At 39.5% G+C, this 14,012-nt stretch overlaps 1 protein-coding gene across 1 annotated transcript in view; it reads left to right on the top strand.

The window, feature by feature from the left end:
- Window positions 1-5,016: 5,016 nt before the first annotated feature.
- Window positions 5,017-14,012, top strand: part of SI (sucrase-isomaltase) — a 53,366-nt gene continuing 44,370 nt past the window's right edge. The window contains exons 1-5 of the mRNA XM_075033185.1: window positions 5,017-5,140; window positions 6,675-6,748; window positions 10,981-11,101; window positions 11,190-11,299; window positions 11,988-12,139. Of these exons, the coding sequence (XP_074889286.1) occupies window positions 5,017-5,140; window positions 6,675-6,748; window positions 10,981-11,101; window positions 11,190-11,299; window positions 11,988-12,139 (581 nt within the window). The remainder of the gene's footprint in view (window positions 5,141-6,674; window positions 6,749-10,980; window positions 11,102-11,189; window positions 11,300-11,987; window positions 12,140-14,012) is intronic.

The following is a 14,012-nucleotide window of genomic DNA, read 5'->3' as shown; positions in this document are numbered from 1 at the left end:
ACCTGATCGTTTTTGGTATGAAGAGGAGCTGTGCTTCTATTTTTGAAAGGTTTTTATTTTTTGTTGAGCACTGGAACAAATCGTCTGTGATTTCAGTGTCAAAGAGGAAGGTTTGGGGGGCAGGAGTAACATGCATGCGATCTGCTTGTTATTTGATTGTGGAATTTTATCAGGGGGTTCCCAGGAGCCCTTTAAGAGCTGTGCTGAATTTGGACCAGTTTTCTGCTTGCGTACGTCTGCCTCATTAGTTTGCCAACATGTCCTGAAATTCTTGGGAGCAAATTCATCATCAGTATAAACCGACTTAAGGCAGCAGAGTTACAGCAGGAACAGATTGGGTCTCCTGCCAACAACCTGTTCAGTCGTATCACGTAGAATCCGAGACTCTCTCCAAAATGTTGATTTGACCCAGTTATTTAACTTTTGCCCAGCCAGGATATTTGTTTTGTCTCAGGAAAAGTTATTACTGAATGTATGCAGGATCTGTAACATTCAGATATATGCATATATATTTAGATATAAACTGTAGTACAACTGTGCCCGTACTGCCAGGGAGGGACTTGTGCGTGGTCCCCCTGTCCCCATCCCTGGGAGAAGAGCCCGAGTATGGGAGAGCCATGGGGTGCTCCTGCCAGAGCAGGTAACTGGGGACCAATACCTCGGGTCACAGACCACAAGGCATTTGTTCAGCAGGGTATAGCAGCCAGTAACCTCAGGGTTCTGTAAGGCCTGGGATAACAATCCAGTGACTCCTTGGAGAGGCTGGACCCTCTTCTGTTCTCTAGGTAGAAAGGTCTATATATCACTAATCAAACCATAATTCACTTAACGTGACCTCACAGTAACATATATGTATCTTTGAGGCCCTGCAATATTCTATTCACACAAGAGTAATGCAAATCTGGTCAGATCTGAACTAAGTTGTTAAAGCAGAATCTTCTTGCAGCTCTCACAGAAGCTTTCCCATCTTTGCCTGGTTTTGTCTCATGTTGTGTCTTGGTAAGACCACACCCTGCTTTCACACAGTGCCTTTCATCTAAAGACTTTAGAAGCATTCACAGAACTATTTTTATCTTCATTATCGACATGGAAAAATCATGAGGCAGGCAGATGATGAGTGCATGATGATTGGCAGCTGACAGTCAGTTAATGAGTAGCTGACCTGGGTGTGGAGCACAGACCTATGGCTCTTTGCACTGAACAGTCACTTGTGCTTCTGTACACAGAAGGGTGATGACAGCTGATGTCTCCTTCTTCTTCTGCAGGAACAAGGGCTGTATCTAGTATTTCAGAGAAGGAGGAGACCTCAGTTGGCAGCTACCTTGTCATGTGCAGAAGGTGGTAAATCAAGATAGTTGCTTTTTCTCAGGCTTGAGAGAAGAATCTCTGATCACAGGGTTCCCCATTGCTGCCTCTAAAAACTGCTCAGGCTTCTTCCTTCCTTGACTATGACCGTAGCTGCACTGAATAGCTCCCAATTTGCTGAACGGTGATTGAAGAGTGGTTTCAGCCATGCAAACATCACGTGTGGGGAGTACAGGAGTGTGCTCCTGTTGGATCTGTGATAGATATCCTTCCTTGATGGTTAATGATTATGTTCCTGACTGAACTGGTCATCTGCAAGCAGCTTCTTGCAGGAACTAAGGGCTCCAAACTGTAACTTAAAGTAAATGTTTGATACTGAAACAGTGAAAAAACAAATCTCATGAAACCATAGAAAAAAGGCAAGTGATTTCTTTTTCATAACATGGTCCCTTAGCTGAAAACTCAATTAACAGCACAACTGTCTGAATGAATACAACTGGCTAACAATGACCAGCTAACAAGTTTTTCAAGTTGTATGTGATTTAATTGCAAATGGACCTGTTAAAAACTAAGAGATAAATGTCTCTTTGTAAATTACTACTTTTTTAACAATACCTAATTTCTAGCTTGTTTTCCTACACTATTCTCTACAGTCTAGCCCATATTCCTGGGCTTCTAGTATTCTGCTTACCAGCTGTCAGAAATGAATCAGCTCTTTGTTCCTGGAAACCAAAGCAGGACACAGCAGACACCATGCTGTTCCAGCACTTGATTTAATAGAGTTCTTGGTTGTCTTTATGGTCTCTCAGTGTCCCTGACTGAAGAGCCTTCCCCATTCCTCCTTCTCAGAGTTCGATATCACATCTCAACCTGAAAAACCTGTTGTTGATATCCTTTGTAGACTAATGAAAATACACTCAGCTAGGAAACCTGCTGGTTAACCCTCTTGTGAGATGTTTTTGTGCAGTGCTTTTACGCTCTCAAGTTGATAGAAAATGTTCACTTGGTGATTGGTAATACAAGTTTGTAGCACCGTGAATTCAGGAAAGCACTTAAGCAAATGGTTATATTGATGGCAGGGTGATTGCAGACATGTTTAAATGAAACACATGGCCATATGCTTTGCTGGACTGAGTACTTTCCTGGAACAGTTAAATGAAGATATAAACCTTGGAAAACAGATAGACATCAAACAAAACTCCCAGGCCTCCCAAACCATTGAAATCTTCATAATCCATGTGAAACCATTAGTTCTCAATATGCACTCATAAAGCAGCATATTTAGCAATATTGAGAGGGATGTTAGAATTACATTTCCAGAGCTTACTCGCACACGTGAGGACATGCGTGATGTTACAATGGAATGGAGAGGGTGGGATAGCTAAATAATAGGCTGCATATCAAAAACAAAGTCATTGAGAGTGGTGGCATTGATTTGTATAAAGATGGATGGTTACAGGAGAGCCCCGGTGCTCTATATGTGTGATTGATTTTCTTTCTTTTAAGTGCTGACTAAGGAAAAGAGGACCATTCCCTTTGTGCTCAGAGAGGACACATCTCATTCCTGCACTTCACAGTTGGAGGTGAGATATTGAGGAAATTGAATAAATTTGTGAACAGTTCAAAAAATACAAGTGGCACTTCTCAGCTATTTCTACATTGCTGAAAAATAACTTGTAAATACTTTAATAGTATGAATTGAAAGCTTTCCTTTGGAAAATAAAGATTTAATGTCAAGATTCTATCTATCTGTTTGAGAAAAAGACAAAACCCAGTTATGTATGAAGGTTTCATATTAAGATTATGATTGAAGCCTCTTCCCTATAAACTCTTGTCAATGTTAATCTTTCATCTTTTTATTCTCCTTTTGACATTTATTGTTAGTATCCCATGAAATCTGTTTCTATTAATATTAGAATTAATATTTTATAATTAATTCCTAAAAAAGTTTTAATGGTCATAAATTGGATTTTCTCCTGCAACTATTTTAATAGCTCTTTTCCTCATTTGGGAACATTTAATGACTTCCTGTGGTGCTTAAAGGAGAAATGATACACAGAGAATGTGAAGGTTCCATAAAGGTTCTAGTAACAAAGATATGGAAAGAGAATAAAAACTCATGTTTAGTCATGCAACATGGATAAGCTTATTGGCATTTTATGGCTGCTTTTCTCTCAGCTGCAGAATGTGATGCATCATATTGAACCAAAATGTTATTAATTAACCAGCCATTCCTTGGCTGCAATAATCACAGTAACCACGTTTAGTTCAAAGAGTTTCCGCAATCTGCCTGTAAATATGTATGTACCTGCCATTGGTAGATCAGTTAGCAAACGATGCAATGACCTGATAACAGCAAAGGATAAAGCCTCAGGTTTGATGTTGAGCTTTACAATCAAGAGCAGCAGATGAAGGAAGCAGAGGGGCTTTAAGGTATGTCATTCCTTCTATTGCCTCCAAGTTTGTGGAGACCTTTACTTCACTGCTGAGTGCACATCACACAAAAGAACTTACATTCATTCCTGTGGCTGTGGGACTGCCATGAATAGGGGTACAGGTAGGGTGGTGGGTTATATTTGGAAGAAATGGGAGACAAGTATATACAATAGACTTAAACTGTTATTTCACAGAAAAAGAAAGAGCTCCTTCTAAAGTATTTTTCGTTCCTTTGGGTCATCACTAAAACATGTAAAAGTGTTTTGCTATATGTCAGAGCAATGCACATGTATTCCCACACTTCCTTGCTTTAGCTAAAAAGAACCAATTTCTCTGTATTTAAGGCTGTTTTAGAAGGTTAAATGTTTTTAACCAAATGTTAAATGCAGTAGCAGCTGCCAATGTATATTGATCTGGATGCTGGAGATTAGTTTTAATTAGTTTTATTGCTGGTGTGCAGTTCAATGTTAATGGTACCGTGTTGTTATTCGCATGGGGCTGAGCAGGTGGCTCTGCAGCCAGCACAGCCCCCTTGGCGCAGCACGCCTTGCTCCACTGTGCCTCACAAAAAAGACAATAATGGGAAAAAGACGACTTTTACATAGTAGTTGAAGGCACTGACTCCATCAACATACTCTGCCTCATTTCAGTTGTGATTTCAGCAGCAACCAGTGTACCATGGGCTTATACACATGATATATTCTTCCATTTTACAAACAAGTAATTTACCCTGTTAACCATGTCTTGCCTTTTCCAAGTGTCACAAGCACGCTGTCAGAGCTCATTAGAGGTTTTGTCAAGTACGCTTGTAACAAATCAACATCCTCCTTTGTGAAACAGGATACAGTTTGTGTTTGTTCTAAAGAAGGAAAGAAAACTTGCAAAAAAAAAAGGGGGGGGGGAAGAAAATGGGAAGAGGATTTTGTTTGTTTTTTGTTTCAGGAATTTCAGTAAGAAACTCCATAGTTAATCTCAGGAGAAAATTGTTCTTTGTGTGTGAAGTGGTTTGCAGGGAAGAAAATACATTTCTCAGTGATAGTTCACTAGTGTAATAATGCAGTAATCTGTGCTGTGCGAGTTATCCTGCGTAGGAGATTCATTGCACATAGTCCTTAAGAAGTGTGTTATTTAAACCTTGGGATTAGGGGTGACATGGTTTAAAACCTGAATAATTTATAAATTTTGCTAATTTATTAAATTAGTAATGTAATTGCTAGAGTTTTCAAAGCTGTTACTTGTGTTTTCCTTTTACCAATGGTGTTTCTCTGGGTCTAGATGGGCAAGAGGAAGTTCAGTGGGCTGGAAATCACCCTGATCGTCCTCTTCTGCCTGGTGGCGATCATAGCCTGTGTCCTCATTGGGCTTTTAGCGTCAGGACTATCCGGATTCAAAACTACAGGCAAGTACTTCCCATTGCTGCTGTAGGACCAGAGCAAAAACCCTGAGTGGGACCTGCTGAGCTTTGCTTGCGGAGACTGTTGTAAATGCCACAGAGCTTCAGGAACTAATCATTGGCATTACTTCTGTCACTGTTTGATTCAGGCTTTTCAAGAACATGGATGTTCAATAAGGAAAAAAAAAAAAATCACTGTAAGCGCTGTAAAAAAACCACCTATACCACTGTAAAGTACTGACTCTTAGTGTTACTGTTATGTTCTTATTACCCAAAGGTCAATCATGGGAAATCCTTCCTACAGATAATATGAGTAAAGTTACCAGTGATGAACATAATAAATAGTGTGACTCAGAATTTATTTTCATGAAAAAAACCTTATCCCTTCCTCCAAAGACTGGACTTGTTTTATAAACATAGCACTGGTATGATTTCACAATTTTTTAATATAGAAAAGACAACACTGAAAAAAAGAAAATGGTATCAGGGAGACAATGTAGCAACAGCCAAATTGTGTGGAACATAGATTGTAACCATAAAAACCTATAGTGTTTCCTGTATTGGTACATTAGAAACCACTTGTCTTTCAGGCGTGTGATGCAGAGCACCCTGCTTTACATAGAGTTCCATTTTGTGTGAGTAATTCCGTTTACACATGGGGATTGAAGCAAAAACTTGGAGGTGAGAATGGCAGTAAAATAAAAATAATTGCTTATCCAAAACAAACACTTTGGTGTTTTAGTAAAACTGCCCATACAGACTAATATCTGCATATTTGCTGCCTGTTTCAGTCTCAAAATGAGTAGGAGTCTGCCTGAGCAAAAAGATACAAGTGCGTATATTGCAGATAATGCAAACAGGCGAGTCTGTGCATTTGTGTGCATCTCAGTCTGAGACAAGATTTCTACACTTCATAGTTCTCATTCCAAACATGTGCAGTGTTCCAAAATATATGTAAAGTAGCTTTCATTGTTGGGAGAAACTGAAAGCAACCATTGGGTATCCTTTTGTCAGCTAAAGTTGCCAAGAGGTCACCTTAAATTCAGTCTGACGAACCTGAAATCTAATGGAGCATCTTAATGGAGCTTTAAGGTGCTTTTGCCTGATGCTCTAATTCCAGGTCCTGTGGAAGAACAGTATTTCAGGGGAAGGAGCACCTGTGAGAGCAGCAGCACAGTACAATTAAGAAAAAGAAAAGTCCTTCCAGTTTTAATTTGGCATGTATTTTCACAATATTTTCACAATATGCATATAGAGCTACAGGACTTACTGAAAACTGGATTAATGTATACCTTAAGAAATAAAATTAGCAATGTCACCCATATGTTCAAAAACTTTAAAGTGAAGTTGTCCTACCTTTATCTGAAATAGTGGTGTGCAACTTTTCAAAGGTAAAAATAAATCACAGTAGCGATAGTTTACACCCATTTGAATCTGTATTAATGGTTAGAGTTTCAAGATGGTGAGAAACAGCCAGCAGAAGCATTTTCCTACATTTTGGAAATCCTGGTAATAACCCATTAATTTATTTCCCTAACAGAATTTTCACCAGAATGTCCGAACATATCAATAGCAGAGAGAATTGACTGCATCCCGGATCAAGTAGCAACAAAGGTCTGAAAACATTCTAGAAAAAATTAGAAAATAATCTTCATCCCATAAAGCCTCAGGCTTAATTATAAAAATTTAATTTGTCTCTACTATATCAGTTGTTTTCTTAACCTTTTTTAATCTGTGATTGCCTGAACACTTTGCAGTGAAGTTTAACTCCTTTATAACCCATTTCAGCCCATTGATGGAAGGTCTGATTTTTCTAGCCACTGTAGCAGTTTGCTGTCAAAAGTTAAAGACCACTGCCAAAGTACTCCCCAGCAGTTTGGTTTTGGGATAGGTGGAAGCAAAATTAGTCAGACATCATGCAGTTAAAAAAAGGCACTCTTTACTTTTAACAGCTTTGCCTGAACAGTTTCTTTTTGTCTGATGGTCAAGTACTAGCATTTATAATGGCAGAAATAGCAGGTGAAGATGCACTTTAACCAGGTGCACAAGACTTTTATAAAATAAGAGACATGGTCACAATTTCCCTTCAGAACGCATTTGAATCTCAGTGTCTTCCTTTCTTGGTTCTGGTGTCTTACCTGGGAGAGCGCAGAGTTTAGAAATGACCGTTTGGCTTAAGATTCTGTGACTTGATTCCCAGTGAAAAGTATCATCTTAATTTTTCAGTGCTCTCATATTCAGAACATTTTTGTAGTGGTTGGTCTTGAAAGGCTATTATTGTTATTTTTATCATTATTATTTTTCATCTTTGCAATGGATGTTTCCATTGTCTGATGGAAGCTCGTAGATGCCTGGCAACTATCTTTGGTTCGGAGGCAGCTTAGGAGAAAAAATAGTGAATATATTATGATGCATGAAGTTTATGTCATTCACAGAGTTATAAAAAATTATTAACCAGCTTCTTAATCACTCAGGAAATTCCCAGTCTAATTCCAGAAATGACAGTTGTTAAAGCTTCTATCATGCCATGGCTTTTGCTATACTATACAGTTCAATAAAGTCCTGTGGGTGAACAGGTTAGTAAAGGCTCAAATCACAACCTATTCCTCTACTCTTTCGGTTCCCTCACTCTCCCAGGAGCTAGCACACCACAGTAGGAGCAGTCATGCAGATCACTTTAATCTTTAATTACTACCTTTGAACCAGTCACCCCACATTACGTGCTGCACTCATCATCCAGTGAGGGAAATTGTTTTGCTCTGGTTGCAACTGGAAGCCTTATTGTAAGTCTGTCCTTGCTTTTTACCATCACTGATTAGAAAGAATTAAAAATAATCAAATTATAGATACCAGCAGAAAAGTAGGGCGAGATGCAGTTTTGAATGTTGGGGTACCTGCTCTGGAATTAGAGGTAAAATAATGATTCCTGAATCTGTTCTTTCCTTGGTGAAGACCAGGCAGCAGATTTCACAGGATTAGACGTAAATATCACCTTTAACCTGTGCCCTGAATGAAAGCTGTTAGGTGCCAGAGTCCCACCCCGGTGTGCCCATTCATTCCTGTATAAATTTTCTCCTGGAAGCATTTTGGTTGTCCCTCTTTAGGCTATTCTAATACAGCAAACAGCAGAGCTGTAAAACTACAGGTACCTGCTTAGGATAACATAGCTCTTCTGTGGTGGTTCCCATTAGTAGTTTTCAGAAAAAACAGCAGCTGGGAAAATTATGATTTGCTTAAGCTCATATAGCAGGTTAGTGTCTGTCTTGATTTCTTTATTCACTGAAGTGTCCTAGACGAAGCCAGAAAATGAGTAGGATTGCAGAGGATAGAAGTATGGAAAGCAAATAGATATTTATTAACCGATCACAGTGTTGACAAAGATAGACATGCAGAAAGACAGTAGCTATTTCTTAACTATTCACTGCTGTGGAAAATTGCCATGAAGTTTGATTAGACAAGAAGAACGCACCAGTAAAAAAATGAACTACCACAAGCAGAGCTAGTGTAATCCATTATTGGACTGATACCTCTGAAAGCTTGGGGAAAAGGTGTATTGTTGGGTTTTGTTTTGATTTGTGTGGGTTTTTTCCCAAAATATCCTGCTGGCAGAGGTTTGTTTGGGTGCACATAAGAGAAACATTTTAGATCAGCACATAGACAAGCTATTCTTTTAATCCTTGGTGTTCAGTTCAATGGTCAGAAGCCATCTCCTAGTGTACCCCAGCATAAACTGTTTCCTCGTATCAACGATTATTTCTCTTTGGCTTTATTGGGTATTGGTATCTATTATGCTAGTTTTATAGCTCAGAGGTTGTGATCAGCTCACATCTTTATTTACACTAAACAAAAGCTTTTATAACAGCCTCTCCAGTGTCTTTGGATGAACTCTGCTCCTTTCCCTGTGTCAGGCATAAGCGATCTTGCACTTCTCTATTTACTTCCTTATGCAGCAAGTTCAGTGTACCTCAGAAATACAGAGCTATAGCTTACAAATCCACTAGAATAAGATTTAGCTAGAAGAACATCACTGAACTGTAAAGTAACTGCTGCTGAAAATAGTCAACAAGTATTCATGAGAAGTAGCTGGGGAAAAAGAAAAGCATGCTTACAAAGTTGGGCACACAGATGCTTGAACTACCAGGCTTTAGGAAAATCTGTTGTTCAAGCTATTCTGCATTGCATGGGATAGTCACTGGTCTAGGAAGGGATAAGAGGACGGAGGTAGCAACTCTTTTCTTAAGTATTTCGGATATTCCCCTCTGTACGAAGGAAATTAAGTAAATGAAGAAAGGGAGTAAAGCTGTGATCTCTGCAGTCTTGGAGGGGATTGGTGCTTCTTCTCATTTACTCTGAAATAGTTTATACAATGGGAAATAGGGAGCTCTCATGGTGAGCATTGGGAAGGTGGAAAGTGAGCATGGGTTTTTCACAGCCTTCGAAAGTGCATTGTTTTGTGGATCGATGTGGAGGAAAATGAGTCACTATATCTCTCCTCCAACTGTGGTTTTTTGCTTGGAACCTAATGAAATGACAGCAGACATGTTTTCTGCTGTGATGAGTCCATGACAGAGAGACAAACACTTATCTGTTTGGTGAATCTGGGTTTTGTCTTGGCTGGTTTTGCAGAGATTTCTGGGCTCTGTGCAATCGTTACCGAATAAATGCACTAAGACTTCCCAAGCCGGTGGCTCTGTGAGCTCCTTCTGTGCTTTCCTTCACCACGTGCATGATTTCTGGGCTGGAGCTGGCTTATCTTTGCTCTGTTCAGAGGCTGAGAAAAGCATTTGACCTGCATCAACCAGGCTGGGCTCTATAACCCAGAAACTATTGTCGCCAAGGACAGCAGCAATAGAGATTTTGGACCGTCTCCACCTGTTTCAAGCTGCAGAATGCTTTAAATAAGCATGGCACAAACACCAAAAACATTTGAGCATAATCAGATGAAGGCAGAAACAGCTTCTGTTAGTGGGCAGGTAGAGGGAAAGGTCTTGAAGATCTGCATGTTGGATTTGGATACCCGAGATCACTTATGGACACTGCTGTTAGCCTCCAGTGAAGCTTGTTGTATTACTACTGCCCTTTGCCCTAAGTAGTATGTTGGGGTTTTAATGTGAGAAAATGTGTGGAAACTTAGTGGTGTATTACCCAAATCTTATCTTCAAACATAAAACTCACGCAAACAGTACATGAATAAGTTAATCTCTAACAGCAAAGCAAAGGTACTGTAGTTTATTAGACTACTGAAAGGTAGTGTAAAGGTTGGTGCTACTACACTGAGATATATGCTTTAAACAATAGGTTTATTTGCTTGGGGTTTTTTGAAAAAAAAGTTGATTTATCTCAATCTGAGGTTCTGCAGAAGCAATCTGAACATTTCTGATATTAGAAAATTACATTAAAATGTAGGTATTATACATGAGGATCAATTATGCATATGTAGATTTTTAACCAGATGTTTACCAGATATTAAGCCAACTGTAACTTTCACCCTCTCTCCAGTGTGTGATTTTTGGCCAGACTATACTGCATCTGTGACAGCTCAAATATTTCAATAATTCTTTTTAAATGTTCATTTTGCCTGTGGATCTTGTGGTTTTAAGAAAGAATGAATGTCTATTAAGCAAGTTTCTACTCTGATTCCACAAAAGTCCTTTCTATTAAGTGTATTCTGTGCCATTAAATTCACTCAATAGAGTTTCAGAGAAGGAGTTGATCTGATTGCAAATATTATTAAGGTTTCCGGTGTTTGGGGTAAAATACACTCCATGTGCATTTTAACTGTTTTAGTATAGAGGATTTATTTGTGTGAAATCAGCTCATCTGTGCCCCTCATGTCCTTCAATCAGAGCACCTGCACCCTGCGTGGCTGCTGCTGGAGTCCTGGGAGTGATACCAGTGTGCCCTGGTGTTTTTTTGCTTCAAACCATGGGTACAAAGTGGATGGGTCAACAAGATCAACTCAGGCAGGTAAGCTGCAGGCTGAGCTCCCCAATTTATGTTTGTGCCTGTGTCTGATTCAACACAATAACATTGCAACATGTGTTTTCTTCCCAAGGATTTGAGACTATGTTAACAAGGCTGCCATCACCTTCCCTGTTTGGAAATGATATCAACACTGTCCTCCTTACAGGAGAGTATCAGACGCCAAATCGCTTCCGGTTCAAGGTAAATCTTGCTGCTGTGCTGCTTTAAGGTTCATGTTCTGTGCGAGATTTTAGGCTGGCTGTTCCTGTGCAGTGAGTTAGAAGGGGTGGATTAATCCCTCATGACTCCCACTGAACTGCTCGGCTCCTCCTTTCTTTGTCCTCTCTGCTGTTGCAATGCATCAGGTTAACAAGCATTTAGCACAGTGGGATTTCTGCATGAAAAATTACTGAGACCTTTGAGAAGCTCAGCTTTTATATTGCCTACCTTTTTTACTCATCATAGGAAAATTATGGGGATAAATGTATTTACTTACTTTTAATTTATGGCCTGGCCATATCTCTCAATCATTTTGACAGACAACATTAGCTTTTTGAATGATTTCTGTTTTCTATGGAAAACTCAACAGTACGCACTGTGAATGTAGGGTAGCGATGGGTTCTGGGATGGAGCAGGGCTTCTTTTGTGGGAGACCTTCCTCTTCTGGTGGGTTCCTACTAAGCCAGGGAAACACAGGGTCAAGTATTATGAGGGAAATGGCTGAAAATGAGTGATGAAAGTTGGAACTGAATAACAATGAAGGCAGAAGAGGAGACTGGAACGGGGGTGGGAATATCCTAAGTCAGAACTCTATGTTTAATGCTGGAAAATGTTTGAATTGGGCATTAGTTTTTAAAAGCCCAACACTTCTGTTGTTAAATATGTGCAGATCACTGATCCTGAAACACCAAGATTTGAAGTCCCTCATGAGCATGTGCGACCTTTCACTGGATCCGCAGCCTCCAAATTAAACTACAAAGTGGATGTCAAGCAGAACCCCTTTGGCATTGTGGTGACCAGAGTGAGCAACGGTAGAGTGCTGTAAGTAACATTGGTGCTTTTTATGAATGACACAGATCTCATTGGTTTTCTCTGAAAGCCCATGTTGCCACGCAAGCAATGTACGTCCAAGGTGCCCTGTGTGAGGTGCCCCCTTGGACATGTAATCTACTTCTCTTCTTTTGACTGATGGATGTTCTGCAAGGCCTTCTGCGAGGCCTTTGGAAACTGATTCTGGGATATGGAGCGCTCTGTCTAAAAGGTTTTAGGCCTGGCTCTGTTCACTTTCCCCCAATCCTAGGGAAATCTTTACAGTTACTTTGTTCCATCAAATTGGGGAATTTTTATGATCCGGAGAACTCCTTGCCAGTGCTTCAAATCACATGGGAACGCTCTTCATTGCATCTTTTATCTCATTTGTTGCAATCATGGTGAAGCTCTGAATCACCAAAACCAGGTTGCCCTTCAGACCTATGATATCCATGAGTAGCTGATGCAAACCTCTGATAAGCTGGTCACGTAGTGCTGTGAGTAAAATATTTGACAGACTTGTACATTGAGTGCTTTCATCCCATTTAGGTACTAAAAATAAATAAATAAAACAAACTTACAAACCTAACAGTGTGGCTTTAAGGCCTGTTAGAAGGGGGAAGTGTCAGGATGAACATGCTTATTAAATCAGTCCAAGAATGATTACCTGTCAGAGTGCTAGGCCAGTTGGATTATCAACGCTTCAAGTTTAATTAATTAGCGATTACTTTTATGCTCTTATTAGTATTGTTTTCTTGCTTAGAGTCCTCTATAATGATTGATTTGCAATTATAGAGAGCACAAAAGATGGACTTGGTATTCAGCAGTGCATGACTGATTAAACAGGTATGTGGAGGGGGAATAAGAAACCTAGTCCAATAGAACCATGTTGAAACAGTGCTCTGGAAGATTGTCTGTATTTCCCTTTGGCTTTTGTTTAATTTGATAAAAGCGGTTGCATTTTCTGTCTGTAAAGAAAAAAAATACAATGATGCTTGACTGAGTTTGAGTATCTTCAAGCAAGCTGTTGTTAGCATGGGGTAAGGGCAGCCCCTCACAGATAAATGCCTGATAAATTTGTTTACACAAGATGAGGGCTTTCTGCCACCTCCTAAACAACCACACAAAAGGGAGACCTCTTTGGAGAAGGAAGAGAGGGGACCAATGTGTTATCACAATTCATGACAAAAATCCTAATTACCCAGATAGTTATAAAGCCTATGACCTTCCATCATCATTTGTTACACTTGAGCCCCTCAAAAGACTTACAGTTCTGACCGACCTGTTACCATCATCATTTGCAAGACAACCTGAAAGATTGCCATAGTTTCATTGGAAATACAAACTTCTCCCCCGCCCCGCCCCCCCCCCCCCAAAAAAAAAAAAACCCCGATAGTTTCAGTGCAGTCTTTGAGCAGATGGGCAAGATAGTCCTTGGCATAATTAAAACTGGACAGAAACACATCAGAAGAGGATTTGACCTATGAAGCCTCTTTCAAGTGCCAGTATTTTTAACTTTAAAAAAAAGTAATATGAGCAGATTAAATTTGTAGTAAGCCCAAACTGCCCTGGTTTTGTTGCTTGTTTGTGCAGTGTTTGGAGTTGCTAATGCACTGTGTATTTATTTAATAGTTTAAGGACCTCTTTATGCATAAAAGAATTTACTCATAATTACGTACTCATAGCGATAAATGTAGTTATAGTGTACTAACCTATCTGAAGTGATAAAGTCCCTTGAAATTAACTTGGCTGTGTTTGCGTAAAGTCAAGAGAAAGTTACATTACTCTCCACTATATGAATACCATGACTGTTAAATGTCACAAATATCACACAAAAATAGAGTTGTAAAATGAGTTTCTAATTAAAACTACTTAAAGTGAGTAG

This window comes from Buteo buteo, chromosome 7, assembly GCF_964188355.1.
Source record: "Buteo buteo chromosome 7, bButBut1.hap1.1, whole genome shotgun sequence".
In the NCBI taxonomy this organism is placed as follows: Eukaryota; Metazoa; Chordata; class Aves; order Accipitriformes; family Accipitridae; genus Buteo; species Buteo buteo.
This window is presented reverse-complemented; position numbering and strand designations above follow the sequence as displayed.